The sequence below is a fragment of the Rosa rugosa genome, chromosome 6 (assembly GCF_958449725.1).
Source record: "Rosa rugosa chromosome 6, drRosRugo1.1, whole genome shotgun sequence".
NCBI classification, from domain to species: domain Eukaryota; kingdom Viridiplantae; phylum Streptophyta; class Magnoliopsida; order Rosales; family Rosaceae; genus Rosa; species Rosa rugosa.
The window spans coordinates 46,995,695-47,017,787 of NC_084825.1; the positions used below are offsets into that span (position 1 = coordinate 46,995,695).

Sequence of the window (22,093 nt, forward strand, 5' to 3'; positions counted from 1 at the left end):
ACAGTGACAGTACCATGTTCTTGACAACCAAGACTGTACATTTTGCATTTCCGATGTTGATGGAAAGGAACACCATCGACTTCCTCTTGGGGATATGAGCGGCTCAATGCATAACTGAAGATGTGGAAAGAAAATAAGTCTCGTATGTAAAAAGAATACAATAATATAAAAGGAACATAAGCGGGTGAACGGTTTTAATATCCAGATGCATCCAGCATCGAATTTTAGTGTGTCTTGCATGTTATACCTCTAACTTAAATTTAAATCAAATGATAATGAATAAAGAGATATATTTTGAAGATCACGGATTAATTACCAATACAAAAATTAAGCGACATAAAAACTTGAATAGAAATACGTATTTGCATGGTGTGGCAATTGGCACGTCGAGAGGTGACATAGGGCACCCGTGAAATACAATAGCATGCCGAAACATGTTCAACCTTGTTATATGACACCATATTCTTGAAATTTTCATGTACCGATAAGCTAGTTCAACATTCGTAGACCATGATTTTTAGAATGTGTTCTAATTGATGGACACCGAAACCTCAAACGTTTTTGTTTTAATGAATTTTAGCGTTTTTTGAAAATCATAAACAATATCTGCTTTGTTATTTTAAGTTTCATCAGTTGAAGAAGTGTTTCAAAGTCATCATAGTCCACAGTTTTTAGTTAACATCATGCTCTTGAAGAGATTTTTTTTTTTTTTTATCTAGTTTTCACGAGATTGATGCATGAATAGTAGTTAGCATGACTTTGAAGCTTTTTAGTTTCTTTTTTTGAATCCTAAGAATAAATAAACACTAATGTTAAAGTAAAATGACAATTGAAATTGGTCTACTCATTTCATTTCATAGTCCCTTTATATAGGGCTAGAATTACAACGGAAATATGAATTACATTAAATACATTGAATGCTGATTGATCTATAATTGTGCTGATTGATGGTAATTGTTGATTCCTTGATTCCCTCTCTGTCAGTTGCTTTGACGAAGGCACATAATCTGTTTTTCTTTTAACACTCCCCCTTGTGCCAAGTCAAAGACGAAATGGTGCACGAGTTGTTGCCTCACTAAAAACCTTGCCAAGTAACAAAAAACCATGTGGGACAAAAAATACACCTTGGTTGAAGGAAAATAGCACAACGCACCTTTTACATTTGAGTATGACATGTGTGTGTTAGACTCTCCCTCACGTCTACACCTCCCCCTGATACTTACATTAATCAGGGGAGCTTGGAAAGTCTTCGCATTCCTATGTTTTTCACATGTTTCTCAAATATGGCCTTAGGCAATGATTTGGTGAAAAAATCTGCCACATTCTCCTCAGACCTTACTTGATTCACTTGAATCTTGAGGAGAGCCTGTTGTTGCTGATTGTAGAAAAACTTTGGCGATATGTGTTTTGTGTTATCACCCTTGATATAACCTAGCTTCATCTGTTCGATGCAAGCTGCATTATCTTCATAAATGCAAGTAGGCTCTTCAGTGGTAGAACTCAAACCACTAGTCCCTCGAATATGTGTAATGATAGCTCTTAACCATATACACTCACGAACCGCCTCATGTAGAGCAATGATCTTTGAGTGGTTTGAGGAGGTAGCCACAAGGGTTTGCTTGGTTGCTCTCCAAGATATCGCCCCCCAATGGTAAATACATAACCAGTTTGGAAACGACCTTTATGTGGGTCAGAGAGGTACCCAGCATCAGCAAAACCAACAAAAACGTCATTTGGCGTTTCAGTGTAATGAGTGGCGCTTTCGCCATCAACATTTCCTTTAGGGATTGCAATTCCATCTGCGGTCCCTCTTGTCTCTCTGTAGGGAAAAGAACAGTCCCAAGTCAATGGTTTCTTTTAGGTATCGAAAATTGTTCTTGATACCATTCCAGTGACGCTGCATTGGCGCTGAGCTAAATCTAGCTAACAAGTTCACTGAGAATGTAATGTCTGGTCGAGTATATTGGGCTAAGTACAATAATGCGCCTATTTCACTTAGATATGGAATTTCAGCTCCCAACACCTCTTCGTCATCTTCCTTTGGACGAAATGGATCTTTCCTTGCATCCAAACTTCGACCGATCATGGGAGTGCTAGCAGGATGCGCTTTGTCCATGTTATATCGCCCGACTTTTGGACATATGCAGACTGGTGGATTAGTATTCCACAAACTCGGTGTTCTAGTTCAAGGCCTAGACAGAATCGAGTTTTCCCAAGATCCTTCATCTCAGATTCAGATTTCAAGTAGCTCGCGGTTTCTCTTATTTCATCAAGAGTACCTATTATGTTCATATCATCGACATATACAGCTACAATTGCAAATCCGGAACTTGTTTTCTTTATGAATATGCAGGGGCATACTTCATCGTTCTTATATCCCTTCCCAATCAAGTAGTCACTTAGACGGGTATACCACATCCGCCCGGATTGTTTCAATCCGTAAAGTGAGCGTTTCAACTTAATTGCAAACGCACTCCGTGGTTTAGAGTCACTTGACTTGGGTAATGTAAGGCCATCAGGCACTTTTCATATATATCTCTGAATCTAGATCCCCATAGAGATATGCAGCAACCACATCCATGAGCTGCATTTCCAGTCCTTCGGAAATTACTAAGCTAACTAAGTAGCGGAACGTTATAACGTCCATTACGGGAGAGTATGTCTCCTCGCAGTCAATTCCAGGGCGTTGTGAGAAACCTTGCGCCACAAGGCGAGCCTTGTACCTCAGGACTTCATTCTTCTCATTACGCTTTCTGACAAAGACCCATTTATGTCCTACAGGCTTTACACTTGGTGGGGTTAGCACTACCAGACCAAATACCTGTCTCTTTGTCAGAGAATCTAATTCTGCCTGGATTGTTTCTTTCCATTTAGGCCAATCTGCTCTTTGTTGACATTTTGCAACAGAGCGTGGTTCGATATCATCGTGCTCTATGATTCCTTAAGCAACAGTATATATCATCAATGTGTATGAAATATCTTTCTATCAACTCATACGCACTCTCATAATCCTCTGAGATTTCTTTGTTCTCTGGAATTATTTTTAACATTGGAGCGTCCTCCAGTATTCCAGTATTGATTCATGGACATAACTATAATCAGAGACAATCTCATGAGAGGGATTCTATACATTGATGATTGGTTTGTGCCTTACTCACCCTCTTCTTCCTTGGGTGAGTGTCAATCGAACCAAGTGGCCTCCCCCTCTTCCTTGGGGAGCCACGGCCTCAACCACACCTCCACTAAGTGCGGTTGCAGTGCCTCTATCTGCGGCACCGTGCCCCTTGTTGGGGACTTCTAACCTTGCAGGCACATTTGCAGCTGGTATATGTGATCTCGTCACTTTTGCGATATCAGTAAACGCATCAGGCATCGAATCTGCTACGTTCTGAAGATCGATTATTCTTTTCACTTCACTTTCACTTTGTGAAGTGCGGGGATCAAAATGAGACAGAGTGGGGACAAACCACGACAATTCCTGTCGTTCCCTTGGAAAATCCTTTTTCCTATCTCCCCCTAACGATGGGAAGACTGTCTCATCAAAGTGACAATCCGCAAATCTAGCGGTAAAGAGATCGCCTGTCAAGAGTTTCCAAATAGCGGATAATTGTTGGGGATTCGTATCCAACATAAATACTTAATTGTCTCTGAGGACCCATAAATTAAAATTAAATTTAACAAGTTAAAATATTAGTCGATAACTATGTTTTTTTTTTTTTTTTTTTTTAAATCGAAATAGGTAAGCCCTTTCATTAAATTCAGCAAGCAGTACAAAAATGAAACACCCCTATGGGGTCGACAGAAAGAATCGTTTCTCAAAACCTCCTGAAATCTCTATTCTAGAATAATAAAATCCCGAAAATCCCCAGTACACCTACCTTTTAGGAAATCCATGCACCTTTATTCTAACAAAAACCAAGAAACCTCAAAGCATACATAAAATGGAACCAACTAAGGCTTTGATTTTTGCGACCTAGATAAACTTAAGCAATAATCGGAGCAAAAGATGACAAACCACCTTCCACTCCCTTGACAAAGTCAGCCCAGCCCTTAAAGCTGAGGGCCCAGCAAGTAATGCTCACAGACCAGAATGAAGCTCAGAGGGCCCAAGCAGAGATTGCTAAGGACACACCATAGACTCCACCGCCCAGTTCCAGCCCATCATCGTCTCTGATTTGCAAGCCGCTGCCACCGCCACTGATGTAGTAGATCTCGCCGCTGTACCAGCCACTGTCGAGTAGAACCAAGTTGTCATCCCCGCCAACGAAGGGTCCGGGCCCGAGGAAAGCAGGGTCGTCCTTACCTCCTGTAGTCGATACAATTTGACAGCTGCCCTTGCCTCCATACTTACAACCATTATACCCAAGAGCACCGCCATCAAAAGCAGCAATCCTCGAGTTTGAGCAAAGCAGCACACCTTCCACGATGGCGGCATGCCAAATATCAGCACCTGTAGTAGGTGCACCATCGTCCCTTGGACCCGATCGGAATCGACCCTTCCGATCCGATCTTGACCAACCCAAGACCGGATCACCACTCATCCGCCACCTAGATGCCATCCCCGCAAATGAGGCCGCATCTTGCACTTCACCGTCGAGCTTGGACGCAGATCCAACAGCGCCCCCAACCCCCGACATCAACACAGCCTCAGCGCTACCCAGCGCAACGAGGAAGAGAATAAGCAGACCAAAATCTGCCATAACCGCTATTGACAAGCAACGGCGAGAATTTGAGAAGCTGCCGCCTTGAGGAAGAGGATTCTTAAACCCTAGCAGAGCGCTAGGTTCAAGATATTTTTTTAATCAGTAACTATGTTATGTAAGAGCATCAATACAAAAAGTGCAGTGTCTAATATGATAAAGTTTTTTTGTATAAAAAGTCTCGCATATAGTTGGACAAGGTAAGGCTGGTGTTCTTCACCGATCTTGCATCTTGTCATCTTGCAGATCGAAAACTGTTCTGCGACACTCCCACCCCAGAAAGTCGAACTAATGTCCCCTACGGGACCGGTACCATCATTCTTCACTTTAACTTTGTTGGCCACTTAACATGAGCATACCAAACAAAAGAACAAGAAAGCACATCGTAACAAGGCCAAGGATGTGATTCAAAACAGGCATTTCATTCATATGTAATCATGAAAAAGAACAATAGAGGCACAACATGGAACACAACCATAGAGGTGGGGATTACCCCTAATTACAATCGGAAAAGGCAAAACTACAGCCAACAACTACATCTACATCGGTAGAACTAAGAAAGAGGCCTACAAAAGAAACGACAAAAAGACCCCGTTCCATTACAACATTATTCATCAGTCCTTTTCATCCCATAATTCGAACAGAAGGTACCCTGATCTTCCAAACAGGATCCACCCAATCCACTAGATCCCTCATCCTGTATATCAAAACCATTGTTGCTGCCACAATTCTCCAAAACAGTTCCACCGGTAGATATCCCAGGCAGTGAAACCATACTCATGGCTGCAATGCTATTTGCAATTACATCAACGTCGCTGGTTCCAGTGTATAGACCACGGCTCCCAGCAACAAGCATATTTCTATTCTCATCTGCATTTGTTAGCATGGCAGGTAATACATCCATCAGCGGTGAGCTACTCTGGGTTGAACCACTTATGAGCAGCCAACGCAGAGTCTCTCTAGCATCCTTCTCCAACATGGAATCAGTTTGAGGAATCAACGGATTCATAAGGTTTGAGTGCAAGGGAGGAATGCCAGTTGAAATAGCGAGGCCAGCACTAACAAGGTAGCCATGACCGGAAGAGCAAATATCCATAACTGGAATGTGAACAATCGGATCACAAATCAAAGGATTGAAGGTTGGGATCTGCTGAGAAGTTGGCATTGGCAACCGGATGAGTGGGTCTGGAAGAAAGGCAGGGAAATCCAATAAGGGACAATCTGCCAAATTAAGTGGAGGTTTTGCTGTCAACATACAGGAGGGCATACTGGCAGGTAATATAAGAAGAAAGTGGTGGGAGCAAAGCTGATTCAATGGATGAGCCAGAGATTGCAGGAGGTTCTTGTGAGTACTGCAAACCCGATGATCCGGGAGGGCACCAACAATAGTAGCAAGACAACAGAGGAGTAGCCATGTATGGAATTTGAGATGCAGAGTTCAGGGTTGGTTGGACAGTCAATTTTCCAAGTGACTCCTGAAAACTTGATGAAGATAATGAGGAACTTGTGACAACTTCAGGACACTTGTGACTCCAAAAAAAGCTTGTATGTACAGCTCTCTACGCGTTAATCAAAGACTGGATCCAAGGGGATAACAGTATCTGGAAAATCTGTTCTTGGTCCAGCAAGAGAGTAGTATGCAAGAATATGAGCAGGATGCTCAACCACTACTGCCTCCCCGATCATATCAAGAACATCAACTCGTCTAGGAGGAATCAACTCAATATTCCAATACGGGCGAGCCATTGCCAAAAGATCACGACCCGTTGGGGATCCCCTGTACCCTTGCACCCACAAGTACCTTAGCGCAGTCAGCTGCATCACTGCAACAGCCAGTGCACGCTCACTGAAGCAACAGCCCCTCATTTCTAGTTTCTGCAGACTAGGGCAACCCTTTGAAAACTCCAAAAGCCCTCCATCAGATTCACCAACATAACCTAGAAGCATCCATCTCACATTTTGACTATACTGGCCCACGTAACTAAGCCCCAAATCAGTCAAACCCCCAGGACGGAGATACAAAGCAAACCTTCGAAGCTTTTGGCATCCCCTCAATAGAGCTCGAACGCCATTGTCAAGTGGTAAATCTGTTATCGTCTCTTCACGGTCAAGCAGGACAAGGCGAAAATCATTTAGATTTTTAGAGTGAGTCCCAATGTATTCCAGAGATGCATTGGTGATATTTGATACGTAGACAGCCAAGTACTCCAGTTCCAGGCAGCCCTGTGCCAAAGCCATCAGACCCCTCTGTGAAACAACACCATCTTCGTCCTCCATACCTTGCTCATCAGCACCTCGCTCAATTCGGAGCCTCTTCAGTCTCTTGCAACTCCGAGCAAGGACTTCTAATCCTCTATCTCCAATGACATTCCTTGTCTGCCCATAAAAGAAATAAATTAGAACTCAGATGCAAGTTTCAAATATGGTTCCCGTTCCAAGATAAGGCACAGACACACTCCAGAAGATGTATTGATTTTAATAAGGGTCTTTTGGCATTTTGGACTCAAAGCTTACTAATTCTCTTTAGCACAAGAAAAAGGAGGTAAACGCCAGATGTAAAACTTACTTTAGCTACAAACAACAAAGAGAGTTTTGAACCAGATCCTATAAACCTCAAGAGGTAATTGCAGAGGCTTACTAAAGCAGGTCCAAATATCAGGAATAACAGATAGATGAAATAAGAAACTTCGGAGGATCAACTTAAACATATAGAATAGATCGCTCAACAAATAGAGAACTATATACCAAAGGGTTAATACCCACCCCTTCTGCACCTATACTAATATTCACATGGAAATGCTGTACACACAAAATCACACATGCACAGATGACTACACATAAAAGTCAGATTAAAAAAGAACTAAAGATTTTGTAATTCTACCTCAAGAACTTCCAAGTTGGGGCACTTTTGAATTAAAGTACAATGGTCTTCAGTGTCGAGCAATGCATATAGGAGATCCAACTTTTTGAGAGCAGCTGCTAATGGGAATACAATAGGCATTTCATTCTTCCCCAACATCGTTAGACCCAAAAGACATATCTTTCGTGGCAGTGATACAACTGAGTACTTCTCTGATTGATCATTCTCTGATCGATCATCGAAGGAACCTCCACAAAATTCTTCTAAAGCAGAAGCATGACGGAAGAAACCCAGAAGATCTAAAATTTCACAATCGCTAATTTTCACAGTGGTTAAGGAGGGGCAATTCCTGGCTATGAGTTCGAGGTCTTCAAATCTGATTCTGCCAAGATCCGTCATATAGAAGTTTAAAGTCTCGAGTACAGTGTTGTTTGTAGCAAGCTCATGTAGCCATTCACCCCACTCATCCTCTTTCTCAATTATCGAGCTCTCCTCCAAAAACAAGGTCCTCAAATCCCTGGCAGACAATATAATAATCAAAAGTTAACATATACCCAGATGACAGGTACAGAACAATAGCTTATTTCAGAATCACTGCATAACACGCCTACAAAATCAAGGATTTGTTTCCGTGTGTGCGCGTTGTGTGCATACATGCATGTAGAGTTTAAAACCATTCCTCCATAAGTTCCAACTATAAAGCCCTCAAATTCTGCTACTTCCAATAAGTAAAATGATAAAAAAAACATGAACATAAACAACAACATACAGATTAAGGTACCTAATTAGAACTTCCCATACAGATGGATGAATATACGGTTCCCATGCAGAAATCATTTGCTTATCAAAATAATATAGTTGTACACAGAAGTCCTATTCCTCCAGTTCAATCTTCCAGGAACAATTTTTGTAGTGATTCGATCATCCTTCTCAAAAAATAAGATTTATAGTGGGAAAGCTCGGCTTTCTTTATTGCTTGGGTTTTGGGGTTGGAGTAGGGGTGTGCGTGTGTGTGTGGGGCAAAGAGAAAATTTTCCCCAAGTAAAAACCTTTCGGAGTATAACAAGCATTGCACTGAAGGTTACAGTTAAGCTCTTGATTCTTAGATGTGAAGCATAATACCATAACTAAGGTTTTAATCTGTAATGTAATCCACACAGCTGCAAAATTAGGCTGTGTCAAAAGAAAACAATAAACAATCCTAAAGATTTTGTTCGTAGTAGTTCGTTGAACTCAAATTAATTCGATTAGTGCATTTCGATTAAGCTCTTAATTCTTAGATGAGAAGCATAACTAAATCTTTTGTTAATCTAGAATGTAATTTATACTGCTGTTAGGCTGTGTCAAGACAAAACAATAAACAAAACTAAAGATTTTGTTTTTTTACTTCTTTGAAGTGAATTCAATTCGATTGGTACATCTCAAAATGAATTCAAGCAAGGAGTTAATCGGTTTTGAATAATGTCAAGTAATCAACACATATAGTATGCATACAACTCTACCCTTATCAATATGCAATAACAATATACGAAACAGTTTAAAGAACTGCAGCCCAACATTTACACATCCACAATTCAACAAAGCATAAACTAAAATATGAGCAAGTTGTAAACTTGGAATACCTGCAGGAGCGGGCGATGTGGACAAGGCCGTCAGTCGAAAACCCGGAGCACTTGTCGAGCTTAAGCGATTGGAGCTCACGGCCGCGTGACCGCGCCAATAGCTCCAAGTCGGAATCCCTCACAATCATTCTCCGGAAATGCAAAGCCTTCAAGCTCTTAAACGACTCGGCAATCTCCTCTACCCACGGCGTCACAAAGCCTCCCCAATCCTCCGGTATCAGATTAAACATCGCCGCCCTCGGCTTCCCCTTCAGCTTCAGCGACTTGAGCTGCCGGAACCGCCTCCTGAGCCTCTCGGGAGTCGTCGTGTAGCAGAGCGCGATGGTCACTTGCTCGCGCGTGAGCGCGTCCAGCTCGTACCACCGTCGGCACACCAACGACACGGCGTCCCGGTCCTTCGAGTCTTTGATATACGGCATCACATGGGACATTCCAGTATTCATTCTCACGTTTCGATCTTCCATATCTAAAAATCCAAACAAAAATTCTACTCTAACTCTTGTGAAAATTTTCAAAAGATCTAAAACCTCTTTTTATCAAAGATCCACGACGAAGCTTCGAATCGAATCTCCAACCTCTCAGACTCTCACCGAGATTCCAAAACCACCACAACACACAGTAAAACCTCTACTAACAGAATCAAGAAACTACAGAGACTGTAACTAAAAACCTTATCTCGGAAGAACCGCCGGAAAGGAAATGAATAAGCGAAACTCCGGCGACGCAAGATCTACTCGGAGCTGGCGGCGAGGACGAACCAGTCGGATCGATGGCGGGGTGTGAAAGAAGACATGGCCTGAATGGAGGAGGATCCGATGAGGAGATGGCCGGAGAGGAATCGGCGGCGATGAGGGACTGGATCAGAGTGAGAGAAGAGAAGAGGGGGAGTTGGGGAGGAGAGGGAAAAGAAAAAGAGAAACGACAATAAAATATAGGGCTGGGTTCGGATCGGTCTGGTCCGAAAAAGTTGAAAACTGAGACCGAAACCGACACTATCGGTTCGGTCCAGATCGGTCTTTTGAGCATGTTAAAACCGACCCGAAAACAATCGGGCCGGTTTTTCGGGTCAAAAAACTTATTTTTCCAGATTTCACTCATTTTAGTCTTTAGGTAACTTGCTTCCAATTTTCATAATCCCAGATAAAAGCTATAAGCTAATGGAGCTGCACAAAACATCAGAAACTCTGCAAAACTGTGGTTACTGCAGAATTGCAGATTCACACAGACACACACTGTAATGACTGCATAGTGCAGATTGAAGCAATTTTGAATCTTCCATGAGTTGCAAATTTAATGCAAAATATGAAGTAGCAGTAGCAGACTATCCAAAGTTGCAAATAAGGCAGTAAAGCCATCCAATCCAACTATGCAAACTTAGCTAGTTAAGTCATCCAAATATGTACTGAAACTAAAGCCAATAACTCAATAAGCCATAAACAGTCATAAACTCAAGTAACTAAACACGCTCAACTAAAGCCATAAATAATACTACAATGCAGTTCATTATTTCAATCAAAACCCCTTAAACAATCACTAGAATGTAGTTCAATATTTCAATCAAAAACCCATAAACAATCACTAGAATGCAGTTCAATAGTTCAATCAAAAACAACACTTATTAAAAGTTTAAAACTTCAAGGCTTCAAGCCATGTCTTGCTTGACTCTTGAGTCTTGAACCCTCAACGACAAAGGCAGAAACCAGGAAGGCAGGAACTTCATGAATCATGAGAGTGATGACACCATTGATTCAACTCATAGGGCTCCACCCTGCATAAAAAAGGGGCAGTTGAACGCAAATAAAAAATATGCAGAAACAATATTTGCATATCATCAGCTAACAGCTATATTCAAATGATGGTTCAAAACTTCAAATGTTCAATACTCGAAATCTCGAATGACTGAAATCCAATAATGCATAAATTCTTGGAAACTGACCAGCTATATTAGTATATTGGGCTAAATACTGGTTACTACCCTGTGGTTTAGGTCCAAAATCAATTCAGTCCTTGGACTTCTAATTTCATCAAAAACACCCCTGCACTTTCAATTTTGATCTAATAGGTCCAATTCATTAATATTCTGTTATGAGTTCAAGTTATAGTTGGATTAATTGTTGAAAAAACTATTTATTTGATAGATTTCTAATAGTGGATCTCACTCCTAAATTTACTATGCAGGCCATTTCAACATCACATCATAAAACGTAGGTCATATATGAGCCACGTCAACAAGTTAAATAACTTAATTGTCGGAAGTCTAATAAATTGGACCTATTAGATCAAAATTGAAAGTGCAGGGGTGTTCTTGATGAAATTAGAAGTTCAAGGACTGAATTGATTTTGGACCCAAACTACAGGGTAGTAATCAGTATTTAGCCCTAGTATATTCCACTTCATATAGTTCTTTATTTTTTTGGCCTCTTGGAAACTGACTTTTTTGATGCTGCCGAAGCTCCTTGCTTGTTCATTGCTGGAACAACTTCTTGCTTTTTTGTTGATGGAGTTGCTCCTTTTATTCCTTTCCCTTTGGCAGCTTTGACTTGTGCACTATCTGCTGTGTCTTTAAGCACATGGTCTACGAAAGAAAAATTCACATTATCACGAAAGTGCAAACTGTAAAGTCATTAAACACAAAACTGAAATATTCAAATTGTACCTCTCTCAACTTCTTCATAGAAGTACATATCCTCAACTGTTGGAACATATTCGATGCTTTGAATGCTTTCTGACCTCAACCAATTTTGGAAGCATATCAATGCTTTAACTGTTTTTGCAGATAGTGAACTTCTAAATGGATCGATTACCCTCCTCTCCGTGCTAAAACAGCTTTCACTAGCAACTGTGCTTACTTGAATTGCAAGCACATCCTTGGCGACTAATGCAAGATTGGGGTACTTAGAACCATTAAGCTTCCACCACTGCAGAAGCTTCCAATCTTCATGTTCTGGAGGGTCTTCAATAGGGTCCAGCAAGTATCTATCCACCTCGTGTGACACCACAGTCTGATCTGAGTCTTCCAACTCTTGTTTCCAATCAGCTTGCATGCAGCCATCTTCCCACTCATTTGGGTTCTTGAACTTTTTGTGCTAGAGCTGCCGGTACCACTTGTTGTAGCTTTCTCAGCCTCATTGCCACTTGGTCTCGTCTTTTTGGTGGCCAAAGATGATGAATACAATTCTGTGAGGTTCACCAGTAATTCCTTCAGCTCGGCAGACCTATGCTTGATTGTTGCAGGATCAAGTTTAAGCCATATTCTACATACCCTCTCAAAATTGTGAAGCTTGTATCGAGGATCTAAAACCAATGCCACCAAAAGCAAGTGATTCATGTCATCGAGGCTTGCAAAATATTTTTTAAACTTCCTCCTCATCTTCACTGCCATCTCAAACAAGATCCGTTATGTATTGCTTCCATTACACATCTTAGGCCGGTCAAAGAGGTCGTCAATCTCAGCTTCAATTGCCACGATATCATGGAATGCTTTCTAAGCTGTGGGACTGTTTGTGGCCGATATCCTCATTGTCACATCATAGAATACCTGCAAATGTACCATTATAAAAAACATGGAATAATTAAAGTAGCATGAAACTGCAAAAAATAAAACAGAAATGCAGAACTGAAAAGAGAAAACTATCAAACTGAAAACTGTAAACTGAAATGCAGAAACTGCAAACTGAAATGCAGAAAATGTAAATTGAAATGCAGAACTGTAAACTGTAAATGCATGCAGAAGCAGCAGAACTGTAAACTGAAAATTAGAAAATGCATAACTCAAATTTATTAAAGAAACTGTGAAGTGTAAACTGAAATGCAGAAACTTAAATGCAGAATTGAAAAGTGGCTAATTAGTGATTACCTTGAGGAAATTGACAAAAACAGTAGCACTTTCCCAATCAGTTTCGACGGGTGGCCCTACCCTTTTCATCTTCTCTTTTGTTATGTTTGCAGCTTCTGTTTCTGCCCCTTCTAACCACTCATCATCCTCAACCTCTTCCTCATCAAAATAACCCTTGTATTTCGTGTCTTCCTCTTCTGCCATGCGATCAAACCCTTTCCGAAGCTCAAGGGCTACATCCAACATTAAGAAGGTGGAATTCCACCGAGTTGGCACATCCAATATGCACACCTTCTTGCAATCCAATTGTTCTATGGCAACACATCGCTTAAAAACATCAAGCCTTGCAGACGAACTCCTAACATAACGAACTGCATTTCTAATCGAAGCCACAGATTTACCCATCATTCTTAACCCTGATTTCACAATCAAGTTGAGAATGTGAGCTAAACACCTCACATGAAGCCACTTGCCTCCTAAAACAGGCTGTTTTTCCAAGTCAGCATCTTTTTCCTAATGTAATCGATAACAACTTTGTTTGCGGATGCGTTATCCACCGAAATAGTCAACACTCTCTCGATTCCTCATTCAAGTAGGCATGTTTCCAGCAGCCTTCCTATGGTCTTCCCTTGATGATTAGGAATTACACAAAAGTTAAAAATTCTTTTGTGTAAATTCCAGCCACCATCTATGAAATGAGCCGTAACCACCATGTAATTTATGTTTTGCACCGATGTCCACCTATCGGTGGTTAAATTAACACAGTGGCTAGCTAGCTCCTGCCTAAGTTTCTTCTTCTCAACATCATACAACTTCCAAAATGTGGTTACAACTAATCTCCTAGAGGGCAGCTCGTCTATTACTATCATCTCAACACAAGCTCTTACACAAGCATCTTGACTAAATGCCCTCATAGTTAAAGAAGGTTCATTCAAGTTCCCACCAGCTACAAACACTTGTTGAAACTCTTCCAGATCTATCCTACCAAGGTATTTTTTACACACAACCTCTATATGCCTCTTTAAGCTGCTGGTGCCATTATCATATGGATTACAAGCAAGGTCTGTAGAACAATACCTGCATTTGGCCCGCTTGGTAGTCCCAACCTGGACCTCTTTCCATCTTTGAACTCATACAATGGCTTGTCAATCTTCTCATAGTGCTCCCATACCATCGAACGCTCCCCCGACCCTGTGGATGTACTCTTCCTCGGTCTCTTTTTGGGTTTTGGTGGTCGTGACGATGTCATCGTAGATGGAGTACCAGTACTTGCAGTTGCAGCAACGACAACATTCTCAGTAATTTCTGTGTCGGGATCAGACTTGGAATTGCAGTTTGCATTACTTGATTTCGAATTTGAATTGAGTTCGGAATGGCTTAAGGATTGGGATTGGGTTTGTGGTGTGTTTGCAGTGGATAAATCCATGGGTGATCGACACTCGAGAGTCGAGAGTGAAGAAGAACTGAAGAAGTGAAGAACAGAAGAAATGAAATTGGGTGATCGTTTTCTCGAACTGAAGAGGACGGCTTGGAAAATGGAAATTGGAATGGGGTCTTTAGGTCGAAGACTGGAAATGAAATTGGGTGATTGCCTGCAAGTGAGTTTAGGGTATCCTCTATAGACTCGGCTGATAACCAATTAAAATTGGACACGTAGACAAGTACGAAGAATCGGTCCGGATCGGTCCTAATCAATCCCCCGAATATGGAAACCGAGCCCAACCCGAAGAACCCTTTAATCGGTTCGGTTTAGCCCGAACCGAGAAATCCAGCTATCAAACCCGACCCGAATGGTAGGTTTCGGTCCGGATCAAACCGGTTTCTCGGTCTCTCGGGTGAAAACGCTCAGCCCTAATAAAATATAAGCGTCACCCGATGGGTGCTGAAGTGGACGGGAGGACGTGTGGCGGGAGGTAAGGGGGCGGTGGTGTCAGTGAGGGTAACAAGGCTGTGGTTGGAGCAAATGCTGTCTTGGGAGTTTTTTTTTTTTTTTGAAATAGAAGTTGAATTCATTAGATCAACAGCTAAATGGCTGAACTCTACCAAAACTTACATAAGAAATCCGGCAAGAAAATCCGGAGTAGCCTACCTAAGCTAAAGCAAACCTTTAAAGATCACTGCGACGCTCACATTTAAGCGAGCCTATACAAGAATGAAAATGTAAGACCTCGAAAAATTGTTATTAATTCCTAAATATTTCCTGGGATTGATAAAGTGTTCGTTTGTACGATTTCGTAGTTCGAGGGTGGAGTGAAATTATTTTCGGACGAATAATTATTCGAAGTGCACGTTTTAGGGGGTTACGAAGTTTGACTTTTTATACGTTTAGATTTTGTGAGAACTTCCTTCAATAAAGTTGTAGAGCGCGTCGATACGAGTTCGTGGACATGTGGAACGCGAAAATCGGAGTTCGTATGAAGAAGTTATGGTCTTCAGAAAAAGTTTCCATTTTGGGATATATAGGAAAAATCCGAAAATTTTATCAGAAAATCAGAATTTCCAAAAAGGGAAATATCTTCTCTCTCCTCTCTCCCGAGTTTTCCCGAGCAGCCACCTTCACCGGCTGATTTCTCCCTCCTCCGGCCACCAATCGACGAGCAGTTTGTTCCTATCTCTTCGCCTCACTCCCAAATTCGTCTCCGTGAAGTTTCACGGTGTGGGTAGACCTGTACACGGCGCTACAAGGCCGGGAAGTTTGGCGGCGGCGATGCTTCGAACCCAGATCGGAACTTCCCAATTCCGGTCACCTCAGGCAGTGATTCGTGGGGGCTTTTGAAACCCAGAGGACGTAGATGCTTCCCTCCAAGCGGCTTGGGACGATTTCACTTGTGGAGGACGAATCGAAGCTTTGAAATTCTAGGGTTCATCGAATTTCAGACATTGCGAGTTAAATTCCGGCCAAATGGCTTTGATTCTGATTATGGTGTAGTTATGAATGTTTCAATTGGAGTTGAGATGAAGAACTTTGATGTTGGAAGTTTTGTCAAATTTTGACTTTGGTTTTTTGGCGGTGCCGCCACTGTGGTGGTGGTTTCCGGCGGCCTCCGGCCACCTCTGTGTTAGGGTAAAGGCCCTAACTGGAGAGCAAATGCAAAGAAAACGTAAAGGAAAAGAAGAAGCTAATTAACTGATATTCAACGATAGGGTTTTCAGCTACAGATTGAGGCATATATAGCCCTTATCCTGTGGACACGTGTCGCACATGGAGTGAGTAGACTTAATTGAACTCTTAACATGCTTAATTAGACTAACAACTAATTAACAGAACGAACTAATTAACCACGTGCCAAACACATGCACGAGACTGACTTCTCCCAGTTAATTAGGATACCATTTCTAAGCTATTTTCGTAACAATCCAGCCCCCATAAGATAAGCTTGACCTCAAGCTTGAAAATCAGGAAAGCGTTGCATGATCTCCTCCGCTTCTTCCCATGTAGCTTCTTCTTCAGATGTTCCTAGCCACTGGATCAGCCACTTTGTTACTGGTGCATTCCCTTTTTTGAACATCCTTCTGTCCAAAATTTGAGATGGATACCATCTTGGATTATGTGGATCAACAGTAGGTGGTAAATGAGCAGAGGTTACTATAGCGTTCCCCACCTTTTTCTTCAAGAGTAATACATGGAATACAGGATGCACTCGAGCAGAGCTTGGCAGTTTAAGCTTGTAAGCAATAGGACCAATTTTCTTCTCAATTTGGTAGGGACCATATATAGTACCTTGGAGCTAACTTGTGAATAAGTCTTTTTTCCACAGTTTGTTGCCTCTATGGCTGTAGCTTCAGATACACCCACTCCCCTTCTGAAAAGGATCTCTGTGTGTGTTTTCGATCATAAAAGAGCTTCATTCGGGCCTGTGCAATCTGCAAATTGCGTTTGATAATGGTTAGCAACTCATCTCTTTGCCTGAGTTGGCTATCCACTGCTTCAACTGCTGTGGACCCCGGAGAATAAAGGGAGATAGTAGGTGGTTCATAGCCATACAAAGCCTGAAAGGGTGTCATGCCAATTGCAGAATGATGGGAAGTGTTATACCACCATTCAGCCCAAGGTAAGGCATTAGTCCAAGTGTGTGGTTTCTCCCCAGCCACACATCTTAAGTACTGCTCCAGAGTTCGGTTAAGATTTTCAGTTTGACCATCAGTTTGGGGGTGGTAAGCTGAACTTTTGCTGAGAACAGTGCCTTGAGCTTTGAAGAAAGCCTCCCAAAAATTGCTGAGGAACACAGGATCTCTGTCAGAAATTATAGATTCAGGCATTCCATGTAATTTAAAAATGCCATTGACAAAATGCTGAACAATTACGGCAGCTGTATAAGGATGTGACAAAGCCAAAAAGTGACCATATTTGGTGAACCTATCCACCACAACCATTATCACTGTTTTCCCAGCAGAAGTAGGTAATCCTTCAATGAAATCCATAGAAATGTTGGTCCAGGCCTTATCTGGTATCACATTTGGTTGAAGCAAGCCAGGTGGGTTGATGGTTTCATAATGATTTTGTTGACAAGTGTGGCAAGCTGCAACATATGCCTTAATATCCTTGTGCATGCCGGGCCAGGAAAAAGATATAGCAACTCTCTTCTGAGTTCGATGGACACCTGCATGTCCTCCACAGTACCCATTGTGGAATTCATTAATAATCTTGGTCCTCCAATTATCAGACTTTGGTACAAAAATCATGCCCTTGTATAACAATTGAGAGTTAACTAGTGAGTATTGAGGTTGAGAGGTGGGGTCCTGTTCCAACTGCCGTATAATTTCACCTGCCTCCAAATCCTTCAAACAAGTAGCTTGGATTTCATTAATGTAGCTATGAACTGGAGAAGAGATACCCGTGGTAGCAGACAAGTTGCCATACTTAGAAATGACATCAGAGGGAGCTCCATGTAGCTCATCTTTTCTAGACAAGGCATCTGGTGCTACATTAGTCTTACCTGGCTTGTAGTGTATTGAGTAATCATACCCAACCAACTTTAGTAGCCACCTTTGTTGACTTGGTGTAGAAATCTTTTGATTAAGAAAATATTGGATGGTTCTGTGGTCAGTAAAGATCTTGAAGTGATTGCCTAGCAAATAGGGCCTCCAATGCTGCATGGCAAAGACAACAGCTAGCATTTCTTTGTCATAAACTGGCAGTGCCACATGTCTAGGAGCAAGAGCTTTGCTTAAGTAAGCAATGGGGTGACCTTCTTGTGATAGAATGGCCCCGATGCCAATGCTAGATGCATCACATTCAACCACAAATTCCTTGGTGAAATCAGGTAATGCCAGGACTGGTGTACTCATCAAGGCTTGCTTTAATTCTTCAAATGCAGCTTCATCAGAATATGAACTCCATTGAAAGCCCCCCACCTTGAGCATGTCAGTTAATGGCTTGGCAATGATGCCAAAATTTCGAACATACTTTCTGTAATAGCCTGCCAACCCTAGGAACCCTCTCAAGCCTTTGATAGTCTTAGGCTTCTCCCAGTTTTTAATACATTCAATTTTGGCAGGATCAACAGCTACTCCTGCTCTACTAATCACATGGCCTAGATACTCCACTTGAGAAACTCCAAAACTACATTTGCTGTGTTTAACCTTTAAGGAATGCTGTTGTAGCTTCTGAAACACCCTTTCCAAGTGATCTAAGTGTGTCTCCATGGAGGGGCTGTAGACCAAAATATCATCAAAAAACACCAAGGCAAATTTTCGTAAATATTCCCGGAGTACATCATTCATCACAGACTGAAAAGTGGAAGGGGCATTGGTAGGCCCAAATGGCATCACCAAAAATTCATAATGGCCATTATGAGTCCTAAAAGCAGTCTTGTGCACATTAGCTGGATTCATTCTGATTTGGTGGTATCCTGACCGCAAATCCAGCTTAGTGAAAATACTTGATCCTTGAACTTCATCCAATAGCTCATCTACTACAGGGATTGGGTACTTATCCTTAAGGGGGGTGTATTGTATTTGGATTTGTGCAGACTTTTTTTAAATGACAGACTTTTTGAAAAGTCCACAGACTCTTTAAAAAGTTGATAGACTGTTATGGATTTCTTAAAACCATTGATTTTAGCAACAGACTTTTATTGATTCATGAAAATCTATATACTTTATTATGAATGACTTCTACAGATTTCCTAGCATGTACAAAATATAAAAACAAAAAACAAAAAACAAAAAACAAAAAACAAAAAACAAAAAACAAAAAACAAAAAACAAAAAACAAAAAACAAAAAACAAAAAACAAAAAACAAAAAACAAAAAACAAAAAACAAAAAACAAAAAACAAAAAACAAAAAACAAAAAACAAAAAACAAAAAACAAAAAACAAAAAACAAAAAACAAAAAAACAAAACAAAAGCAGCCCAAACACAAAACAAGATAATAACTCGTTGTCTCTTCAATGCTCAAGTATCTTCTAATAGAAATTGACTCAAATGAATGATCGTTAGTCTGTCTAGCGAGTTTGTTCTCATTCCTAATCTCCCAACAACATAAATATGCAATATAGATCACTTGATGTTTATGGTTAATTATTCTCATCAATTTTGTTTTCGCCAATTAACATATATTGTAGCAAATATTGGTCAATGTCTTGATCTATAATCAATCAATTGAAATTTAATTGTTCAACCTTTCTTTGAACCATAATATAAATTCAAATTAATGAAAATAATTAATTAATAAGATAAAATTTAGTATGCCATAGCAACACTATTCAAGGTCTTAGGGGTAGACCACAATATTTCGGTTTTAGGGTTTCATAAATCATTTTTATTGCTATTAGGGTTCGAAGTATCACAATTGAAAAAAAAAAAAAATTCACATTCAAGAACTACAATAAACATGTTGGGTATCAAAAAACGTTGATATCATAAAAGATTAGAGAAAAAACAAAAAATTAAAGAGAGATGATGAAGGACCAACTTCTTCGTGCGTAGAGAGAATAACTTTGATAGACATTTTTTTTTTTTTTAAGAGGAAACTTTGATAGACTTTTTCAAATCTTTGGTCTGGAGGCTGGAAAATTATTGGAGTTTGGTATGTATAGTTAACACTACAAAGTCTATAATTATCCATGATTTTCTAATTCCATAAGTATGAATGATATTTTGAATACCTCTGTACTTTTATTCATTTTTAAAAATCCTAATTGAATACCCCTAGATTTTGGTGGAATTCATGAAGTCTTTAAAAATCCTAATTGAATACCTCAAGACTTTCATGGACTGTTAAAAGTCTATATTGAATACACCCAGACTTTTAAATTCCATAGATTTCTTTAAAAGTTCCACTAATTTCATATACAATACACCCCCCTAACAGTCACAGCATTAAGTGATCTGTAATCAACACACATCCGCCAAGTGCCATCTTTCTTTTTTACAAGTAACACAGGAGAAGAGAAAGGGCTGACACTTGGTTTGATCACACCATTTTCCAACAGTTCTTGCACAATTTTCTCGATTTCTGTTTTCTGAAAATGAGGGTACCTATAGGGTCTGACACTCACAGGAGAAGTATTTGGTAGTAATTCAATCCTGTGATCTTGAGTCCTTGTTGGTGGAAGAGTAGATGGTGTATTAAACAGCTCATCATATTTGTTAATCAAAGCTTGGATTTGTGGGTCCTGTATCGAAACCACTTGACTCTGTAAGGTGGGCTGAACCTGAACTAGCATAGCTTCTTTTTCCTTCCTGAGCAGCCTTGTCATAGCCTTGCAATTTATTACAGTGGCTTCAGTAGTGGTCTCACCCTGTAATTGAAACTCAGAGCCATTAACAGTGAACCTCATCCTCATAGTATCAAAGTTCCATAAGATATCCCCCAATGATCTGAGCCATCCTGCTCCCAATACTATTTCACAACCAGTTACAGGTAGTATGTAAAACTCATCAGTAAATAGAAACTGCTGCAACTGAAGATCAATGGTAGCTTCACCTTTTGTTTTCATTTTAGCCCCACTAGCCAAGATAACATTCAGTGGAGGTAAGTGATGAACATGCACTTTAGTGCCCCTAAGCAAGTGTGGATGGATAAAATTATGAGTTGCCCCAGAATCAATCAGAACATGAACTGTTCTCCCATTAAATCGGCCTTTAACCTGCATAGTGGCGGCTTTGGAGTGGTTATCACCCATGACTTGTAGTCTAATCAGGGGTTCATCCAAGTCAACAATAGGAGGAACTTCCAATAGTTCAGTGTCATCAGTGGGGTCAGCTAGTTCACTCTCATCAGGGACAATCTCCATTACCATCAACTGCACTTTTTTTCTACAATTGTGTCCCGACTTATATGGCTCTTCACAGAAAAAACATTGGTTTCTAGCTCTTCTAGCCTCATATTCAGCATCTGATAGTTTTCTATTTCCACTACTGGTATGACCCGTTCTGGAAGTGAGTATAGGACCTGTTGACTTGGCTTGATGATTAATTGAAGTGGACTTGGTGATGGGGGAGTAAGTGGTCACAGTAGTCCTATGAGTGTTGTGTGAATGAGAACCCTTAAAATAACTTCTGTGCCCTTCATTCCTTGTCTCATAAACTCTAGCGAGTTCACAAGCCTCATACAGGGATCGTGGTTTTTGTGCTTGCACATCCACTCTTATGTCCTCCTTGAGTCCACCAATGAAGCAGGAGAGGAGTACTTCTGGTGGAAACCCAGGGCATCTCCTAGACAATTTTGTAAACTGCTCTTTATAGAGTTCCACACTTCCAGTTTGATTCATTCTAGCTAAAGCAGCCTGGTATTCAGACCTATTGTAACCACTAAACTCTCTCATCAAGAGGTCAGCAAGTCCTTGCCAAGTGTTAGGGAATTCATGCCTGAACATATACCATCGATCAGAAGCTTTGTCAGTTAAGTGCATGGTGGCAATTGAGAGCTTCCTATCCTCTGGTATTTGATAAAACTCAAAATATTGGTCAGCCTTGTTTAACCATTCCACTGGATCTCCTCCACTATACACACTAAATTCCAACCGCATTTGTTTCATAGTAGGCAAATTGGGATCCACATGTGGGGGTTGGAACAAGTGATTCTGAAATTGGGGTTGAGGGTGGCCCATTTGAACAGGGAAATTAGG

General features: G+C 40.8%; 1 protein-coding gene across 1 annotated transcript; it reads right to left on the reverse strand.

The window, feature by feature from the left end:
- Positions 1-5,103: 5,103 nt before the first annotated feature.
- Positions 5,104-10,089, reverse strand: LOC133713563 (coronatine-insensitive protein 1-like). The gene is made up of 3 exons (XM_062139602.1): positions 9,183-10,089; positions 7,582-8,077; positions 5,104-7,076 (listed from the first exon to the last, which is right to left on the reverse strand). The coding sequence occupies exons 1-3, from the start codon at positions 9,644-9,646 to the stop codon at positions 6,267-6,269; spliced, it is 1,770 nt and encodes a 589-aa protein (XP_061995586.1). The 5' UTR covers positions 9,647-10,089; the 3' UTR covers positions 5,104-6,266.
- Between the last annotated feature and the right edge of the window lie 12,004 nt (positions 10,090-22,093).

What these genes read in the sequence shown, in the direction of transcription:
- LOC133713563 (XM_062139602.1), bottom strand. Translation starts at nt 9,646, where the DNA reads ATGGAAGATCGAAACGTGAGAATGAATACTGGAATGTCCCATGTGATG. An exon ending in CACATCGCCCGCTCCTGCAG is followed by an intron (nt 8,078 to 9,182) that starts GTATTCCAAGTT and finishes ATTGTCTGCCAG; the next exon opens with GGATTTGAGGACCTTGTTTT. An exon ending in CCAACTTGGAAGTTCTTGAG is followed by an intron (nt 7,077 to 7,581) that starts GTAGAATTACAA and finishes TTTTATGGGCAG; the next exon opens with ACAAGGAATGTCATTGGAGA.